Source organism: Channa argus, chromosome 19, assembly GCF_033026475.1.
Source record: "Channa argus isolate prfri chromosome 19, Channa argus male v1.0, whole genome shotgun sequence".
NCBI classification, from domain to species: Eukaryota; Metazoa; Chordata; class Actinopteri; order Anabantiformes; family Channidae; genus Channa; species Channa argus.
The window spans coordinates 15330193-15347763 of NC_090215.1; the positions used below are offsets into that span (position 1 = coordinate 15330193).

At 40.3% G+C, this 17571-nt stretch overlaps 1 protein-coding gene across 23 annotated transcripts in view; it reads left to right on the forward strand.

Annotated features, from left to right (window-relative positions):
- scrib (scribble planar cell polarity protein) overlaps nucleotides 1–17571 on the forward strand; it is a 65727-nt gene that overhangs the window by 30851 nt on the left and 17305 nt on the right. For 17 of the 23 annotated variants that reach the window (XM_067486182.1, XM_067486185.1, XM_067486187.1 and 14 more), the window contains exons 9-29: nucleotides 320–438; nucleotides 584–783; nucleotides 1576–1742; nucleotides 2170–2297; nucleotides 2407–2532; nucleotides 3751–3936; nucleotides 4091–4459; nucleotides 5886–5948; nucleotides 8723–8812; nucleotides 8892–8969; nucleotides 9061–9378; nucleotides 11001–11081; nucleotides 12649–12897; nucleotides 13627–13737; nucleotides 13849–14025; nucleotides 14163–14279; nucleotides 14669–14857; nucleotides 14954–15073; nucleotides 15625–15681; nucleotides 16240–16296; nucleotides 17357–17437. In XM_067486182.1, the coding sequence (XP_067342283.1) occupies nucleotides 320–438; nucleotides 584–783; nucleotides 1576–1742; nucleotides 2170–2297; nucleotides 2407–2532; nucleotides 3751–3936; nucleotides 4091–4459; nucleotides 5886–5948; nucleotides 8723–8812; nucleotides 8892–8969; nucleotides 9061–9378; nucleotides 11001–11081; nucleotides 12649–12897; nucleotides 13627–13737; nucleotides 13849–14025; nucleotides 14163–14279; nucleotides 14669–14857; nucleotides 14954–15073; nucleotides 15625–15681; nucleotides 16240–16296; nucleotides 17357–17437 (3083 nt within the window). The remainder of the gene's footprint in view (nucleotides 1–319; nucleotides 439–583; nucleotides 784–1575; nucleotides 1743–2169; nucleotides 2298–2406; nucleotides 2533–3750; nucleotides 3937–4090; nucleotides 4460–5885; nucleotides 5949–8722; nucleotides 8813–8891; nucleotides 8970–9060; nucleotides 9379–11000; nucleotides 11082–12648; nucleotides 12898–13626; nucleotides 13738–13848; nucleotides 14026–14162; nucleotides 14280–14668; nucleotides 14858–14953; nucleotides 15074–15624; nucleotides 15682–16239; nucleotides 16297–17356; nucleotides 17438–17571) is intronic. The other 6 variants (XM_067486179.1, XM_067486197.1, XM_067486199.1 and 3 more) reach the window with 3 other exon arrangements.

Consider the following 17571-nt stretch of genomic DNA (forward strand, 5'->3'; position numbering starts at 1 on the left):
CCATGTGTAACAGCACTGCCCTCCAGTGGAAAAATAATGACAGTGACATGTTGCATGAAACGTGACCAGGTCTTTATCAGGTCACTGAATGTAATTATTCCAGATTTTGGATCAATGTCCCAAATATTTCAAACATTAAAATCACACACTGTGTCACACACAAGACACTACATCAAAACCTTCATAGATATGCTTACTCTACATGATGATATTAAAGGTGGTGAAGATATTTATTACAGGCAGTTACCAAAGTAATTTTATGGCTGTAAAAGATGATTTCTTATTGTGACAATTAAATGGTCTTTTTATGTGTCTCCAGGTTGTCTGAAACAGCTCTCCATCCTGAAAGTGGACCAAAACAGACTGACCCATCTGACTGATTCAATAGGAGAGTGTGAAAACCTTACAGAGCTTGTCCTAACAGAGAACCTTTTACAGGTAGGAAGATATAAGCCACTTACATCAGCCTTGTACTGACCCAGCAGGGATTTATTTATGCCCATTAATATCTAAGCTCCTTTAATGGCTATTAAGGTATTGATTTCACTGATTGTTGATGGCCTCATGTCTCCCTTCCACTAAGTCACTTCCTCGCTCGCTGGGCAAGCTGAAGAAACTGACCAACCTGAATGTAGACCGCAACCGTTTGGCCTGCGTGCCCAAAGAGCTGGGTGGCTGTGCTAGCCTCAACGTTCTCTCATTGAGAGATAACCGCCTGGGCAAACTGCCTCCTGAGCTTGCAGATGCCACTGAGCTGCATGTCCTGGATGTGGCTGGTAACAGGTAACCTCACTTAACACCCTCAACTATTAAACACAAAAGCTTTTCTCCTGCTTTTTTTTTTTTTAAGTTAAATCTTTGAATAGAATGTCTTGATCAAAATGGACTTGAATTGAAAACTGACTGTAAAAGAATCCTGCATAGACAAGTTCATATTTTGCCCTATTAATGTGATACAGAGCTTACAGCTTTATTTTATGTGGATGTATTTTCACAGCTGTGGTGCTAAGTTATGATAAAATGGTCTAGACTTATATAGTGCTTTTCTTTCACCCATTCGCATTCACAATTACACACACATTCACACACCGATGGGGGAGCTGCTATGCAGCTGGCCAACATTCACCAGGAGCAACTAAGTTGGGGTTCAATGGCTTGCTTAAGGACACTATTACACGTGGCCAGAGGAGCCGGGGATCAAACCGAAGACCCTGGGATTGATGACTACTGCTCTACCTCCTGTTCCACAGCCGCCCTTAGTTATGAAAATAAAGAAAGTAAATTAATGGAAAATCAAGACTTTTTTTACATTTCTGAGGGAACATGGTTTATGCAGGATCATGAAGACTATTGCTGTGATTTCATTTTTTCTGTGAATTCATTTATTGGTATGAATGTCCTGATGTATAAATGTTCACGGAATACATCAAATTATATAGAATTTCTTTGAACTCAAATGGGTCACAAAATTAAACAATGTACAATTACAGAAGTGTGAGGTTGATTGTTGTTTTGTTATTTTAACGTTACTGCAAAGGAAAAGTTGTAGCTTATATTACCTTATCTTTTGTCTAGATTACAAAACTTGCCTTTTGCTCTGACAAACCTCAATCTGAAGGCCATGTGGCTTGCAGAGAACCAGTCACAGCCGATGCTCAAGTTCCAGACCGAGGATGATGAGCGAACAGGAGAAAAGGTGTTGACCTGCTACTTACTGCCACAGCAGCCTTCCCCGAGCCTCGGTAAATAGCACTTTAATGTGAGGTTTGAATTGGGTTGTTTTTGGACTTCATTAGGCATATCTTGGAATGTCACTTAACTGCAACCCAATTACAGGAAATTGTCTGGACATGTTCTGATCACAGTAGTATTGTTTTTCTTTAGTTTTATATTTATACGCTCATCAAATTACTAATAAATTGTGAACAAATTTTGTTAAATTGGAAAAAAAGACCTCTTAATGAAAAACGTAGTCACTATATTAACAGGTTGTAAATTTGAACTCATGGAACTTCACAGTTTTTTGTGTAGCTTTTAGACACATAGCTAACTAGTTGTAGCTCGAAAAACTGCACACAGGTTGTAAGACTCAATCTCTTCTTGAAGCAAACGTGATCTACAGCTATTACATTAGTGTGATTTCCTTTTGGCTCCGGTCATTGTTTACAGAGAACCTGCTACAGAATAGTGTGGATGACAGCTGGACAGACAGCAACCTAAACCGAGTGTCAGTCATTCAGTTTCAGGAAGAAACCAAGACTGAGGAGGAAGACGATGAGGCTGCAGCAGAACGTAGAGTGAGTCAATTGCTTTGAGAATTTTAATTTTGCTTGTTACATAGTATGTACCAAACAAAGTAGTAGTGTACTTAAAGCAGGTTAATTATTATTTTTATTTTTTTTGCAGGGCCTTCACCGCAGAGCCACACCACACCCTAGTGAACTAAAGGAGATGAAGAAGGTGATAGAGGAGAGAAGAAATGAAGGTTATACATCCAGACCCGATGGAGAGGAGGAATCGCCTGATCCACAGGTACATTCATTAAATGCAGAAAGCAATCAGAGTGCCCTTAATTTTTTTTCTCTTTTCATGAAAAACCCCCACAGTGGGATGCTGCCACCGCCATGCTTTGTTGTTGGAATGGTTTTAGGCAGCGGATGAGTGGTGCCTGGTTTCCTCCAGACATAACAATTTGAGTTGAGGCCAAATGTTGGTTTTATCAGACCAGAGAATCTTGTTTCTTATAGAGGGAAAGTTCTTCCAGTGCTTTATTTTTTTAAAACTTCAAGCAGTGTTTTGCACTGAGGAGAGGCTTCCTTTTAGCCACTCTGCCATAAAGCCCAGACTGGTAGGAAAGCAGTAATGCTTGTACTTCTGGAACTTTATTACATCTCCACGGGATCACTGGAGCTCCACCCGAGTGACCATTGAGTTCTTGGGCCTTAGTAAGAGAGGTGACCATCTCCACAGATAGCTCAGTTTGGCCAGGAGACCAGGTCTTTGAAGAGTCCTGGTTGTGGCAAATGTCTTAATATGAGAATTATGTAGCCCACTGTGCTCTTAGAACCCTGCCATTCAGCAGAACATGTTTTGTAGCCTTCCCTAGATTTGTGCCTAGCAATAATCCAGTTTCTGAGTTGTGCAAGCAGTTTCTTTGAACTCATGGCTTTTGGTCTGATACGGTATGCATTGTCAGCTAAAAGCCTTCTATAGAGAGGTTTGTGCCTTTCCAAATCATGTCCAAACAGTTTAATTCACCACAGATGGGCTCCAATCAAGGTGTAGAAACATCTCAGCAACGATCAAGAATTATGATGCACCCGAGTCAAATTTCAATTGTTGTTGCAAAGGGTGTGAATACTTAATGCTAATAATGCTAATAAGTCTTTCCTTTTTCAGACATTTGCAAACACATCTAAAATTCGGTTTTTACATCATTATGGGAAACGAAGTGTAGAAAAGAGTGTAAATGATTGTAGTATCAGGGTGCAAGACAACAAAATTGAAAACAAGTGTCTGAAAACCTCCTCAATGCAATGTACATCAAACTCTGTAGCATCTTTAGGCCTAGTAGTAGTCTCTTATCGTTTTGCACATTTTATCATGCTTTTACATTTGTGAAAGGCGAAAACAGAAAATCATCAGCTATTCAGCTATCAGCTACAGAATGAAATTGAGCATTCTCAACTTCTGCCCTGTTATTTACTTGTACTGTTGTACCGTTGATCAAACCGGTGCTGTTGGTTTCAGGAGAAACGGCTCAGTGACCTCTCCAATCAGAGCCACGACTCCCAGGTCTCCAACAGCACGCTCTCAGCAACCTCCCATGAGGAAAGACAAAATGTGACTTTCAACTTGCAAAGAGAGGACCTTGTAGATGGTCACTTCCCTCAGGAGGAGGAAGAGCTGGATGAGATGGAGGTGGAGTACATTGAGGTGAATATTCAAAACATTGTCAACCTTGCCTACATAGACAAAAAATTAATTAAAAATCATATTTACAATGATACATTTTCACAGTAAAAGAAAAATCTGTGGTTCTCCTTTTTGTTTTTAGAAGTCTAATATATATATTATTTTCTTTCTCCAGCCCACTGTGCACTTTGCAGAGGAGCCCATAATCCGTGGTGGGGATGAGGATGATGATGAAAGTGGAGAGGATGGTGAGAGAAGCGACGATGAGTATGAGAGGCCGGCTTTTCCTGCAGAGAAGCAACGACTGATCAGAAAGGACACGCCACACTACAAAAAGCAGTTCAAGATCACCAAGCTGCCCAAGCCCGAGGCTGTAGCAGCGCTGCTGCAGGGCTTCAGCCCTGATGGGCTCAACTCTCCAACACCGGCTGCTAAGGAAGAGCAGGATGAGGAGGAAGAGGAAAGCATTAGTGCTCCTCATCACCATCGCAGAATGGAGGAGCTGGAGGATAGCCGGCAACAGGTCAACTCAAGTCAAGTAAAGGTAAAGAAGACATTTCAGCACTAGTAGGATACAGTCCAGGAATGTTGAGGTTGCAGGGTAGAATAACAACAGAAAAATCTCACTGTGGTTATCTGCATTAGTACACTGAGTTACGTTTATTTTGAAGTGAAGTGGTACTACTTAATAATTAAGGGTTTGACATTGCATGCAAGGTAATTATAAAAATATAGATGTCTACCTTTGTGCTCTAAACCAAGTAAAATTTATATCATTTATTCACCAGCTTAGGATGGTTTTCTGAATACTCTCACTCTACGTGTACACTGCAACAGAAAGGAAAATTTAGGAAGGATGCAGTAACACCACTGAATTACTGTGTCTTGCCTGGAGGTCGGTTAAACTTTTCCATACAAGACTGCTGCTTGGTCTTTTTAAACAGACACGTAACAGTCACAGTTCAGCCTTTCCTGCACAGCACTAAACCTCTCATCATATTATCAACCATCTTGGGATTTAATTAAATGACATTTTCACACTTTGCTTTTATAACATTGAGCATGTGTGACTGAACTGAGTGAGTGTAGTCTGCTAAGGTGCCACTTATGAAAACCAATCTTTGATTATTAGATTTTGTTTGGACTTTATTAAAATCTGTTGATTTACCATAACTATAGAAACTGTAGAAATTATTTTTGTTAACACTGTGATCAGTAATAATCATCTCACCAAATCTGTTATTTGTGTGTTTATGGATGTGGGTCTGTTTGTGTGGCTGAACTCAGAATAACCAGAACATTTACTGGCAGAGCTGGAATATGAGCTCCCAACAAGCTTTATTGGTTTTATGGTAGTAATATTTAATGAGTCTTTTAAAATATTACAGAAAATGATTCTTAATATTTCATAAACTAAATTTTGCAGACCAATTTCTTTTCAGAATTTTGTTTATTTTCTTTAACTTTTTTTTTTTTTCACTTGTGCAAAGACGTCTTTCACATATGTTCATAATTTTAAGCTGAAACTGTTCTAAAACTTCTTACTGACTTATCATAAGAAGGCCTATTGTCTAAATTACGGCTTGCTACTGAAGGAAATTGCTATTCGGGGTGTGAAGGCTGGGCTTGTGGTTTGGGAGCTTTTGCCTTTTTTGTCCACTCTCTCTACACTGTGTTTTGCACTAGCTCAGCTCCTCGGTCTTGTCTTTCCATCTCTGCCTGTATTTGCTTCTGGTGGCTGGGGAGTGAGTGTGGCATCACTTCTGCTTCATGGCGCGGTCTATTCCAGGGAACTTGGAAGTGCCCCAACCTGCAAGCAGACAGTGGAGTTGTTGCGTGTGTTTGGTGAATTTCATGGAAAGTGTATTTTCTTTTGTGTGTGTGTGTGTGTGTGTGTGTGTGAGAGAGCATTTATTTATTTTTTCGGCCTGACTAATCCGCATGCCTCTCGCTGGTTCCTGTCCTAACAGGGGGTGTCATTTGATCAAGTCAATAATCTGCTGATTGAACCTGCTCGAATTGAGGAGGAAGAGGTCTGTACCTATTCTTTCCCATATAGTCTATCTCTCTTTATCCCTCACTCACTCATTTACCCACCTGTATTGACTGGTGGGGAAAATACTCACAGACTCTATGGTTAGCCACAGCCAATGAGTAGGGACCCCCTAACCACAACTCATTTGAGAGACGGGCAGTGTGGCAAAACCTGGATGCAGGATGGCAGTAGTTACCATATTTTGTTTAAATGCAGAAATCGACTGGTCAGCAAAGCTTACCAGAGTTCAGTGTTTAGGTTTTGACACATTTGCTGATTAAAAACTGCATTTTCCATGTTGGAGTACATCCACAGAAATTACAGACTTTGACAAATTCTTGAAATGAATGAAACTTGATTTGTTTATTGGTTGAATGTGTTACCATACATTTCTAAATAGATCAGGAAAGGTAAACATGTAGCTTTTTTAAAATACACTCACTGACAACTTTATTCAGTATACCTGTTCAACAGCTTGTTAAGACAAATATCTAATCAGCCAATTACGTGGCAGCAACTTAGTGCATTTAGGGAGGTAGACATGGACAATCTGTTCAAGTAGAAACCGAGGTATGCTGACGAGCATCTCTGAATGAACAACAAATTGAACCTTAAAGCAGATGGGCGACACAATGGGTGCCACTCCCACGGCAAGCAAGATGTACCTAATATAAGGGCTCTTTTTTGGTAGAGCTTCAGCACCTGACTCTGATCCTTTACAAACATATGAACTGTGGACGTTTTCAGATCTTAAGAAATTGGTTCTACCATACAGGATGTGGGAGCCTCCTGATCATGTAGCTGAACATGTAACACTGTACCTGCCTTAAATGTCCTTATGTTATAAACACACTCAATTTATATTCCTGATTAATGTAAGCAACTCTTTTTTTTTGGCATAAGGTTATGCTTAAGCACATTGCATGTTTAGTTTTAACATAAGTACCAACCCGTTTTGTACAATATCTAAATAATGAAATTCTAAGTTGAATACAGAGAATTAACTGTCTTTATATTGTGTTTTTGGACAATTAAACCATGTTCTCACTTTGTAAAGTTCATACATAAAGAATCAGCAGTTTTGCACATGACACAGCCCACAAACAAGAAATGTTTGAGTGACTTGCCGAATAATCCAATAATCCCCGATACTGATCCAATTCCTTTAAGACTGGGTATCTGCTCATACTGATCCAATGATTATAGTTAGCCATTCCCCAGCAAATTTTAAATTTAAAAATGTATCTGATAATCTAATTTTTTTGCTACTTGGTCCAAATACAGGCGGCCCTGTTTCAGAAATGTTAGACTAATAAGCTTAAATTATAGATAAGATATAAAATATGAAGTTGTCAGCTGAATGTGAATGTAAATTGCCACTTGTTAATGATAAGCCATATAGTATCAAAGCAAATATTTTTTTTTGGGGGGGGGGGGAATTTTGCCAACATCAGCTTTTGATCTCAGTCACAAATATATTTTTACATTTACATAATTGGGTCGTACTGTAGTCTTGAACCGCCTCTAGCTATTAGTCTCTAGAATGCCCAGTGTGGCATCCTCCTCAATTTCAGCTATATATCTTTTTGTCTTGGGCAACTGCAGTTATAGTCTGATTGCAAGACTGACATTTGTAATGTTTTCCAGTGGGATTATTCCTTTAAAGAATAGGAACTTAGTTTCCAGACAGGGAAGTACAAGTACCAGTCCAGCGTCAGGCACTGCCACACTGCTCTGCTCCTGGCTTTCCACTGCTTCTGCTGCTTTGCTCCTTTTCACCCTCTTTCTACACTGTGTTGCCCTGGACCAAGTGAGCTGGCTGCACTGTGGTAAAGGCTTCATCAGGTTTCCTTTTCTTTTTCAGGGTTTCTTTTAGTAATCAGGTTTACAGAGATAATATGTAATTCAGCTGCCCACCAGAAGAAGAGCTCCGGGTGGATGAAGCAGTTTTTCTAATTTGTTTTATAACCTGTATAGGTTGAAAAATGCTGTTTATATAAATTGTAACAAATTTTAATATTTGCTGAATGGTATTAGACATTTCTTCAAAACCTCTTTTTTGGCATGTTTTTGTAGTAATATTTTAGAACATGTCTACACCTAAGCTGTTAAGTCTTGGGAAAGCAACTATTCTTTTTATTAGTAGCAGTTTGTTTCAACAAATGCTTGGGGTTAACCACCACGACAGATTTCAAAACCATGTAGGACACAGCTTATTGATAATTCTGCTATTCCTTTCGTTGATTATCTCCACTACTCCTTCATTTGCATGGCTTGCAAGTATAGTAAATATCCAGTCAGTTACGACCGTATAGATAAACAGACATTGTGCAGCACATTTCCAAAGATTTCCAGTTAAAGAGGATTTCAGACAGTGTGTGGTTGTTCAGTAACTAAACTCTAATGTCAGTAACTACTGATGATTTGGCTCCAGTTTTAGTCTTCCCTTGCATGCTGCTTTGAATAACCTGAAAAGACACAAACCTAGAATAATCCACCTTTCACTTAAACTGACGTTAGATTCCTGTCTCTCACATCCAACTATTGCCATAATTTTAAAATTATGTGGAACAAAAGCTCCACATTTGTACGATTAACTCCAAGCTAAGACAGAAAGAGGGAGCTCACCCACTACTAAGAGCAATAGGATTTCTGTAAAACACACAATACTAGCATTGTGGACTCTTCTCCCTCTCACTCTGCCCTCAGTTCAGTGCTGTTTGGCAGGTTTTCACCAGTATTTGCGCTGACTTCCTCTTCCTCAATCTGCAGCATAATCTGACCATCCAGCGACAAACAGGGGGCCTGGGTATCAGCATTGCTGGAGGAAAAGGATCGACGCCGTACAAGGGTGATGATGAGGTAGGATGTGTGGAAACTGAATGTTTTAAAAAAAAGGAATCCATAGAAATATCATGTCTTATCTTCTTTTTGTCCTCAGGGAATCTTCATCTCCAGAGTCTCTGAAGAAGGTCCTGCAGCCAGGGCAGGGGTTAAAGTGGGAGATAAACTTCTTGAGGTAAAAATGATTTTGACTGCACTTACACATTAGGGCCATAATGTTTCTGTAAAATATGTAAAAGTCCGGATGTGTCACATTTATGCCTCAGGTAAATGGAGTGGACCTCCACGAAGCTGAACATCACATGGCAGTGGAGGCTCTTCGTAGCTCTGGTGCTACAGTTTCCATGACGGTGCTACGGGAGCGTATGGTGGAACCAGAGAATGCAATCACCACTACACCACTGAGGCCAGAGGATGACTACTTTCCGCGGGAGAGACGAAGCAGTGGTGTCACCTTCAACATGGAGGCGAGCCTCAGCGGGCCTCGGCAGCGGCTCTCCACCTGCCTGATCCGAAACGACAAGGGGCTGGGATTCAGCATCGCTGGGGGCAAAGGCTCCACGCCCTACCGCACAGGAGACACGGTGAGAGACAAAAAATGCAGCCATCATACATCTCCGTTGTCAAACTCTTTTGGGGAACTAAGTAACAACCTACTTGGCTCCAGATAGTGATAGACATGGACACATTTGATACGTTTTTGTACAGATTTTGGCATTGAGGTTAGCTAATATACTACATGATATAAGAACCATTTTACATTCAGGACAAATATGCAAAATACCCTCCAATGGTCCACCTGATGTTTATTGCAGCCATGTGTATAAGCAAAAACGGTAACTAACAAGTTTTCAAATAAGTAGCTTAAAGTCAATAGTTACAGCAGTGTCCAAACAATGTAATGATATCACCACAAGACACATTTCTGGTCTCAGTTTTATACAATTATTTTATAATAATTAAAATCAGTTTTATAAAAAATTATTTTGCTTTTGCAGTCGTTAGTTACGTTCAATAGGTTGACTTCTAAAGGCATTTTTCATGGTCTTGTGACATTGTAGAAATAAAACAATTAATTTAGAACATACTACACATATAAATTGATATTGAAAGAATTGTTTTGATGCAGCCAACTTCACCATGACAAATTAAAAAGGCACTGGCCTGTAAGAGTTTACACATTAATATTTCAAACGTTTCATTCAAGTGCAAATTTGACAACCATGTCCAAGTGAAGTCTGTAGGGGATTCAGATCCCGGGTGAAAAATAATCAAGGGCAAGGGTAGACACAGTTTGTCAGATATTGTTTTTTGTTGAAGCTGCAAAGTTGTCAAGAGTTTGCAGTAATTCTCTCAGTCACATGGTTATGTCTTTGAACAGCGCCCCAGCGTTTCCAGTCATCACCACGGAGACGGCGATATGAATAGCTAGCCTTGACACTTGATAGGTACACAGTAATTGGACAGGGTGGGGTGTATATTTGGGCCAGCCTCATACTGCAACACATGCAGCTCATGGAGCCCACTGAGAGGAAAAGATTCATAAGCTCAAGATTTAGGAGCGTCTGGCTGTAAGTCTAGTCTCTCTTTCAAATAGTTTTTGATATTGAAGTATTTGATTGTTAGCTGATCTGCGAGGGGAAGACCTGAAGTAAACTTTGCTCCAGCATGTGTTTACACTTTGTTTGGTGAGGCCGACTAGGATTTCACTTGGGTTTTATTTGGTTAAGCAACTTACACAATTTGAGCAAAAGGGAAAATGGCCTAAGGTCATGGGTTGCAATTACCTTTCAGTGAGTCTGCATGTGCTTACAAAATGGTGTCAATCCATCTAATGTATCTCTAGGTTGTTTTGTAACATAAAAATTAAACATTTTCCATAACAATTTTAGGCTTTATGTGCTTCTAATACCTATAGTTATTACAATCCTCTATTATTTACTTGGATCTTCACTGTTGATGATCACATACTAACTGAATGATAACTAGACTAGACAGCGTCTCACAAGTGCAGCATGTTGGACCACACTCTCTGCACTGACTATCTACTTTGTAGCAGCAGATTTAAATAATTGAGAAACCTTCTCACTAATTACAACTACATCTCCGTCTGTAGTTCTTGCTTTAAAACAGTTTGAAAAGGTAACGTTTTTAGGTTTACATTATCTACAGACAGGTTTTAAAAATGGGTCTTGTTTGTTTTTAGGGAATCTACATCTCTCGCATTGCAGAGGGTGGAGCTGCACACAAAGACAGCACACTGCGTGTTGGCGACAGGGTGATTTCTGTAAGTAATGTAACATGTCCATCTGGACATTATAGTATTTGTTGTTTAAAACAGGGTTTTATCTACACTGTTTTTATAGATGTGGGAGTGGCAAATGTTGCTTTTATACTCAGTAAAATGAGGAGGATTCTCAGAAATTATAACCAGATATGAACATGAGGTGTTGTTTAAGTTATTTACCTTTATGTTTTAATATTTCCATTCACGGTGTGTAATTCGATTTGCTGTTTCCCCAAAACTACTTTCCTTTCTCAATTTAAGTCTGGTCTTACTTAAAATCAGACTAACTCATACCCTGTATCCAGAAAATTAAATCATCAGATTTTACTCTCACATATCAAATTCATCAGTTCAATTCAACAGTTAGACATTATACTTATGCAGTCCTTATACCCAGAGTCAGACTTTGGCTGTAGAGTATTTAGGTTAGAGATTCTGCTACTAAACAACTCCTGTGTAACTATTTATTGCTCTTCTTTCCTCTTTGCTGTTCACACAAACCTGGCATCGCTCTCTTGTATCTGCTAGCTTACTAGTCACTGTTGTTTTGCATGTCTTCTGCCACTCACTGTTACTGTGAATTCAGTGATGATGGACTTAGGAGCCGCTTTCTATAAATGCCCAGTGATCTTATATAGTACAGTTGTTTCTTTAATGAAAACCCTGCTCCCTGGAAACTAGAAAAGCTACCTAAACTGTCTTCTTTGCTTTCTTCTGGGATTTGTTCTCCTCTTTCTTTGGCAGTTTTTCTTTTTTCCTCACTCTCTTCCCCTTTGCATGCTTACTAATGCATTAAGTGCATCTTGCCTGCCTGGTGGAGGGTATGGTGTTGGGACGGAGTGAGCTGGGCCTGTCAAACCGTTGTCATGACAGACACTTGTTGCCATGGCAGCGGTTGCGACAGTATATCAGCTAATGGTAAGAGCTGGTACTGTTGGGTCAGTGCTGACCTCTGTTTGTCACTCTCGGTCAAAGTACAGTTATTAAGATTTTGCTTGCATGAAAGCTTCCTCTTTTCAAACAATTCTATTACAAGGGTGTTAACGAAACTCTAGAATTTTATTTCGTCAATATTGTGACAAGGTGCAGAATTATAAGGGCTTGACTTTTTGGACTGAAACTGAAATTACCTTGTATTTTAAGTAAACAAAGGCAAAATAAGAAGGAAAAGTATTAAATTGCATCAAACATTAAAAGATAACAACAGCAGCAGCAGCAGAGATTTTTTTAGCAAAGAAAACAGGTTTGCTTGCTCGTAGCCTCTGTACATTAAACAAGCTCTGCCAGCTTAAAATGCCTACATCATCCCAATGTTACCCCTGCTGCCTCCCTTTCTCTGCTTGTTCCTCTTGCTCTGCAAAGGTGTTGGGTTATTTTCAAATAACAATCTCACAAACAGTTAAGATTTTAGATGAATTCTGAAACTTTTTAGTATGGACTGATGGTAATGGCAGTCTTCAGCATGCATTTGTTCTTTAATATTCATCATGCCAAAAGGCATGACCGTTGTCACTGAGAGCTTTCTGGTGGGCTCACACCCTCCATGGTTGGTTTACTGTTGATCCAGATCAATGGTGTAGACATGACAGAAGCCAGACATGACCAGGCAGTAGCGCTCCTTACCGGCACCTCCCCCACCATCGCCCTCCTAGTGGAGCGAGACCTGAATGCACCTGGGGGCTCTCCAGGCCAGTCCCGCACACGAGCCCACTCCCCTCCACCCCCAGAGCCCTCAGAATCTCCGGACCAGGATGAGACGGGCCTTTCCCTTCATGGTAACCACCTAAGCCGGATGGAAGATGAGTATCCTATAGAGGTGAGACAGGAAATTTTTACTGGAAGCACTTAAATATATTGAGCAGCTTTTTAGTTTCATTAGACTGTTCTGTGGAAGCACTCAGTGTTGATGTGGCCCATGCCTTGTCCTAATGTCCAGTTCCAGAGAAGATGGTGCATTGTATGAAGGCTTGGTCTAATTTAAATATTAATTTACTATAGACAGTAGTCTGGTAAAGCAGAATGTGATTTCAGTCACTCCATGTTAACTATTGGGGGATGGGTGTGCCATCTTGTGAGGTGCCCACTCTTTGACTGCTATTATACTGTAGTTACAATGGGTTACCTGCACACCTCTTGTTCTTTTTGCCTAAAAAGTTGTTTAAACCTTTTAAATTTAATGAAGTTGGGGCAAAGTTACGGCAGCACGGTTCTACTGACTTGGCAGCAGCACTCCCCCACCATGGCAACACTTTTCAGAATCATGACAAAGTCAAAAAGCTAACTCCATGTCTCGGACAGAAAGCCAGGGGCACCCTCACAATATGGTGCATGAAAACAAACAGTCAGCACCTCGTTTTTTTTATATCAGCTGTACCATCTACCGCCAGTGAAAAGATATGGCCAGGTACGCGCAGTAAAAACACGTTTATAGCTAGCTAGAACTGTAAATTTCATTAGGCTGTCTGTAGGTAAATTTACTTTGGACATGTTTATTGAAGTCAAATCTATTTTCTTAAAAGCTCTTTTTCAACTGCTCGTCCCACAGGAAGTGATGCTGGTAAAGTCAGGTGGCCCTCTAGGCCTAAGCATTGTGGGAGGCAGTGACCATGCGAGTCATCCGTTTGGCATCAATGAACCGGGGGTTTTCATTTCCAAAGTATGATTTTTAAATCGTGTTCTTTTTATTACAGTTTTCCCTCTCTTAAAATAAGTCAAATTACTGCCACTTGACTTATGTCTCACTTTTCACGTTCAATCTCATCACTAGGTAATTCCACAAGGTCTTGCATGTCAAAGCGGACTACGTGTTGGAGACCGGATATTAGAGGTGAACTCCATCGACCTGCGTCATGCCACACATCAAGAAGCTGTGCGAGCCCTGCTGGCCAATAAGCAGGAGATACGTATGTTAGTACGGAGGGACCCTTCACCACCTGGAATGCAGGTAAAGCAATTCACAAAATTAAATATACTGACCTCTAATGGTGCAGTCACACTAAAAGCAAAGGATCACCAGAAGATGCTAATGCCGACCTTAGTAATTCTGACAAGCTGCTGCAAAGTTCTATTTGTTTGTTGCAGGAAATTGCCATTCAGAAGCAGCCAGGGGAAAAGCTGGGTATTAGTATTCGCGGAGGGGCTAAGGGTCATGCTGGAAACCCATTCGACCCCACAGATGAGGGCATCTTCATCTCTAAGGTACTGAAATTGAATTTAATGTATCACACATTTGCACTACATGTTTAAATCTTGCACATTTGGTATTTTTTGCCCCAGTGTGTTCCCAAACAACAAACTATCTTTAGCGTAAATGGCAACAGTGTGTTTGTTGAATGTTTGCCTTTATTGAAAGACACCCACCATTATTGTTTGTGGCTTCACTGTTGACTATATAAAACTAAATTAATGCAGAATTCCTCAAGAAAGTAGGTAAATAGAGGTTATAGGAGTGACACAAAAATAGCATTACGGGACTAATTTGTGGGCCTGAGTTCCAGTTTTATAAGTTGTTTAAAAAAGGCAGCATTTTCAATACTATGACGCCCTGGGCTAAATCTCTTATCACAGTTTGGTTTATATCGAAACAGGTCAGTTCAAGTGGAGCAGCAGCAAGAGATGGCCGACTGCAGGTTGGCATGCGGATTCTGGAGGTGAACAACCACAGCCTCCTGGGGATGACTCACACGGAGGCGGTGCGAGTACTGCGTGCCGTTGGAGACTCTCTGGTCATGCTGGTGTGTGACGGCTTCGACGCACACAAAGTTGCTGCCGTGGAGGTGAGAGCACTGTGAGCTTAAACATAAAACTGAATTTTTTGATTAACAAGCACTTGAACATTTTTAAAATAAAAATTTTGTTTGGGTCAATTTCAGGCCTCTCCTGGCACCATTGCCAACCCATTTGCAACAGGCATTGTACGTAAGAACAGTATGGAGAGCATCTCTTCTATTGACCGAGACCTGAGTCCAGAGGAGATGGACATCATACAGAAGGTGCCACATAAATGACTCACTAATTTACACACTAATATTGCATCTTAACTGATTACTCACTGTGTGGCAACATTATCTGTGCCGTGAAGGACATATATTGGCCTTACAGCTACACGAGCTAACAAGGGCAGTCCAACAGCACAATTTGGTTTATGCAGATGGAGACTAATGCCAGCTGAAGTCCACACATTATCAAATGTTTGGTTCAGCAGTTTTGTTACATCAACACTGTGCTTCCACAGCAGTTTGGTGTTAGCATTTACATCGGCAGTGGAGTGACTCACTTCAGCCATGCACATCCCATCAACACCCATCTTTCCACCAGAGCAGCCAGAAAGCACCAGCACAATTGTTTATTCTGTGTCCAGATTAGGTTTTGGGCAGCTGGCCCTACTAATGGAATGTAGGGATCTGTTGGTTTATTGAAATCGACTTCCTGTTGTCACGCTTCACACTTTGATCAGTATAGTTGTCATACCAGCCTAGCAGTGCTTTACAGCATGCTTACAGGATGAAGCACTTGAAGAATCTTAAATCTCGCTCTTCTCCAGGAGTCTGAGATGGTGAGAGAGACATCACAGTGGGAGCAAGAAGAGATGGAGAAAGTGGTGAGTGAAACCGAGAATCAACTAGAGTTTTAGGCTAGATATAAAATTGCATCTGTCAGATGAACCGTTAGATGCCAAAGTGAGTTGAGAGAAAACATTCCTGTTCCGTGGTAGCTCAGAAAAATGGCAAACTCGTCTACACATTCATGCAGGGTGGAGCGTTAATCAGATGCTTAGGTTTGTCTGTTATTGAGTGAATGAAGCTGCTCCACTGCACTTGTGTTGTGTTCGACAGTACTGTTCCTTCAATGTCCCACCTTGCATGCTTTTTCTGCTCTTACAGCTAATGAACAGAGTACTTTTTAATATGTGTGGATTCTATCCTTTTTTCCCTTCTGTTTTTTCTCTCTCCTTTACCTCTGGTGTGTTTGGTGTGATACAAAATCATCCAATCATCATCATTATACTACTTTTCCACTGTTTTTTTTTTTTCCCCCACTTCAACTCTAACACATCTTTCCTCCACCTACTCATTTCCCCCCTTATCAAATTACTGTGTGGACATGTGTGGTTGGGTGTCTTCTATCCTCTCCTCCTCCTCTTCCTTTCTTGGTGAAGGAGCGAATGCGCTTGGAGCGTGAGGAGGCAACTCGCCTACTAGAAGAGGAGACGGAGGTGAGACACTCCTCGTCAACAGGTCCTCAGACAATTTCCTGTGCAGAACAGCACTTTATCCTCAAACTCCACATAACTGCAGCTGCAGGATTTTAACGTGATACCTTTTCCCTTTCCCTTTCCTTTCAGGGAAAAGGGTTTGAATTTAATCAGTTTCAAGCAATATTGAAAGTGTCCAAAAACCCAACACGTTCCGCAATTATTACTTGCATTTTCAGTACAGTATTGAAAAAGGCTACAGGTTAGTCTAGGTGAAAGTGTCGGTGCAGTCATCTGCATTTTAAATACCTGAAATATTATGTAAATATTTTAAGTATGTGTTTGCATTCCCCTAAAATGACAACACAATACATGTTGGGATATTCCCTATATGGGTATTAAAGTTATGTTGAAATGGCAAAAACAATTAGGAGTAATTGTTTCGATCAGCATAATATGTATTGCACATTCAGCTAGTACAAATGTTTCTTCGTCATTAGAAGTAATGAATGTTACGTAAGAACACTGAGAGCTATGTAAGAATACAAAATGTACAACATGTGACTTGAGCTCCTTAGAAGCATCTGTATTAAAAATACACAATTCCACAGTCTGCACAAGTCTGGAGAAAAGGAAGAGAAGCACGCAGGAAGCCCATTCTGTGAACAAACCCAACAAGTTCTCAAACAGGATTATGGGCAAAAAAAACACTTGAAGTTGAACATGGTGAACGCTGATGTTTTGGGTCTGTCTGAAACTTTTGCCATGATATAATTTTAATTCTTTTGATAAAACTTTCATTTTATACACTCCTTAAATATTTTTGTTGCTTTTGATGATAATGAAACGTATATACTATGTCAATGTTTATTAAATATTATGTTGATGAAAACAATTCTTTAAATTACTCTTTTGCCATTTCAAGCTTACCAGAAGCAAAGCCAAATGAATGTGGATCCTCTATCCCAAAGGGATGGTTCTTTACTGCTCCATACATGGGCATCTCCAGTAATCCCCTTGTTCTATAATAAACATCAGCATAGACCACTTCACACTTTTGCTTCTGTTTATTTCCCCATAGAGCATTGGCACTGGACCTCTGAAGCTTGACTACAAAACCCTGGCCGCACTGCCCACCACCAGTCTGCAGAAGGTCAATAGGGTGAGTCTCTTTTTATGTTCTTTAATGTCCTTGTACTGTGAAGTCAATTTAATGCTAATTTAATATCAAAACTTGACATTATATTAGCTTTCAAATCAGAAAAATAGTGCTGTCTTGACATGAGCAAAAGGCTT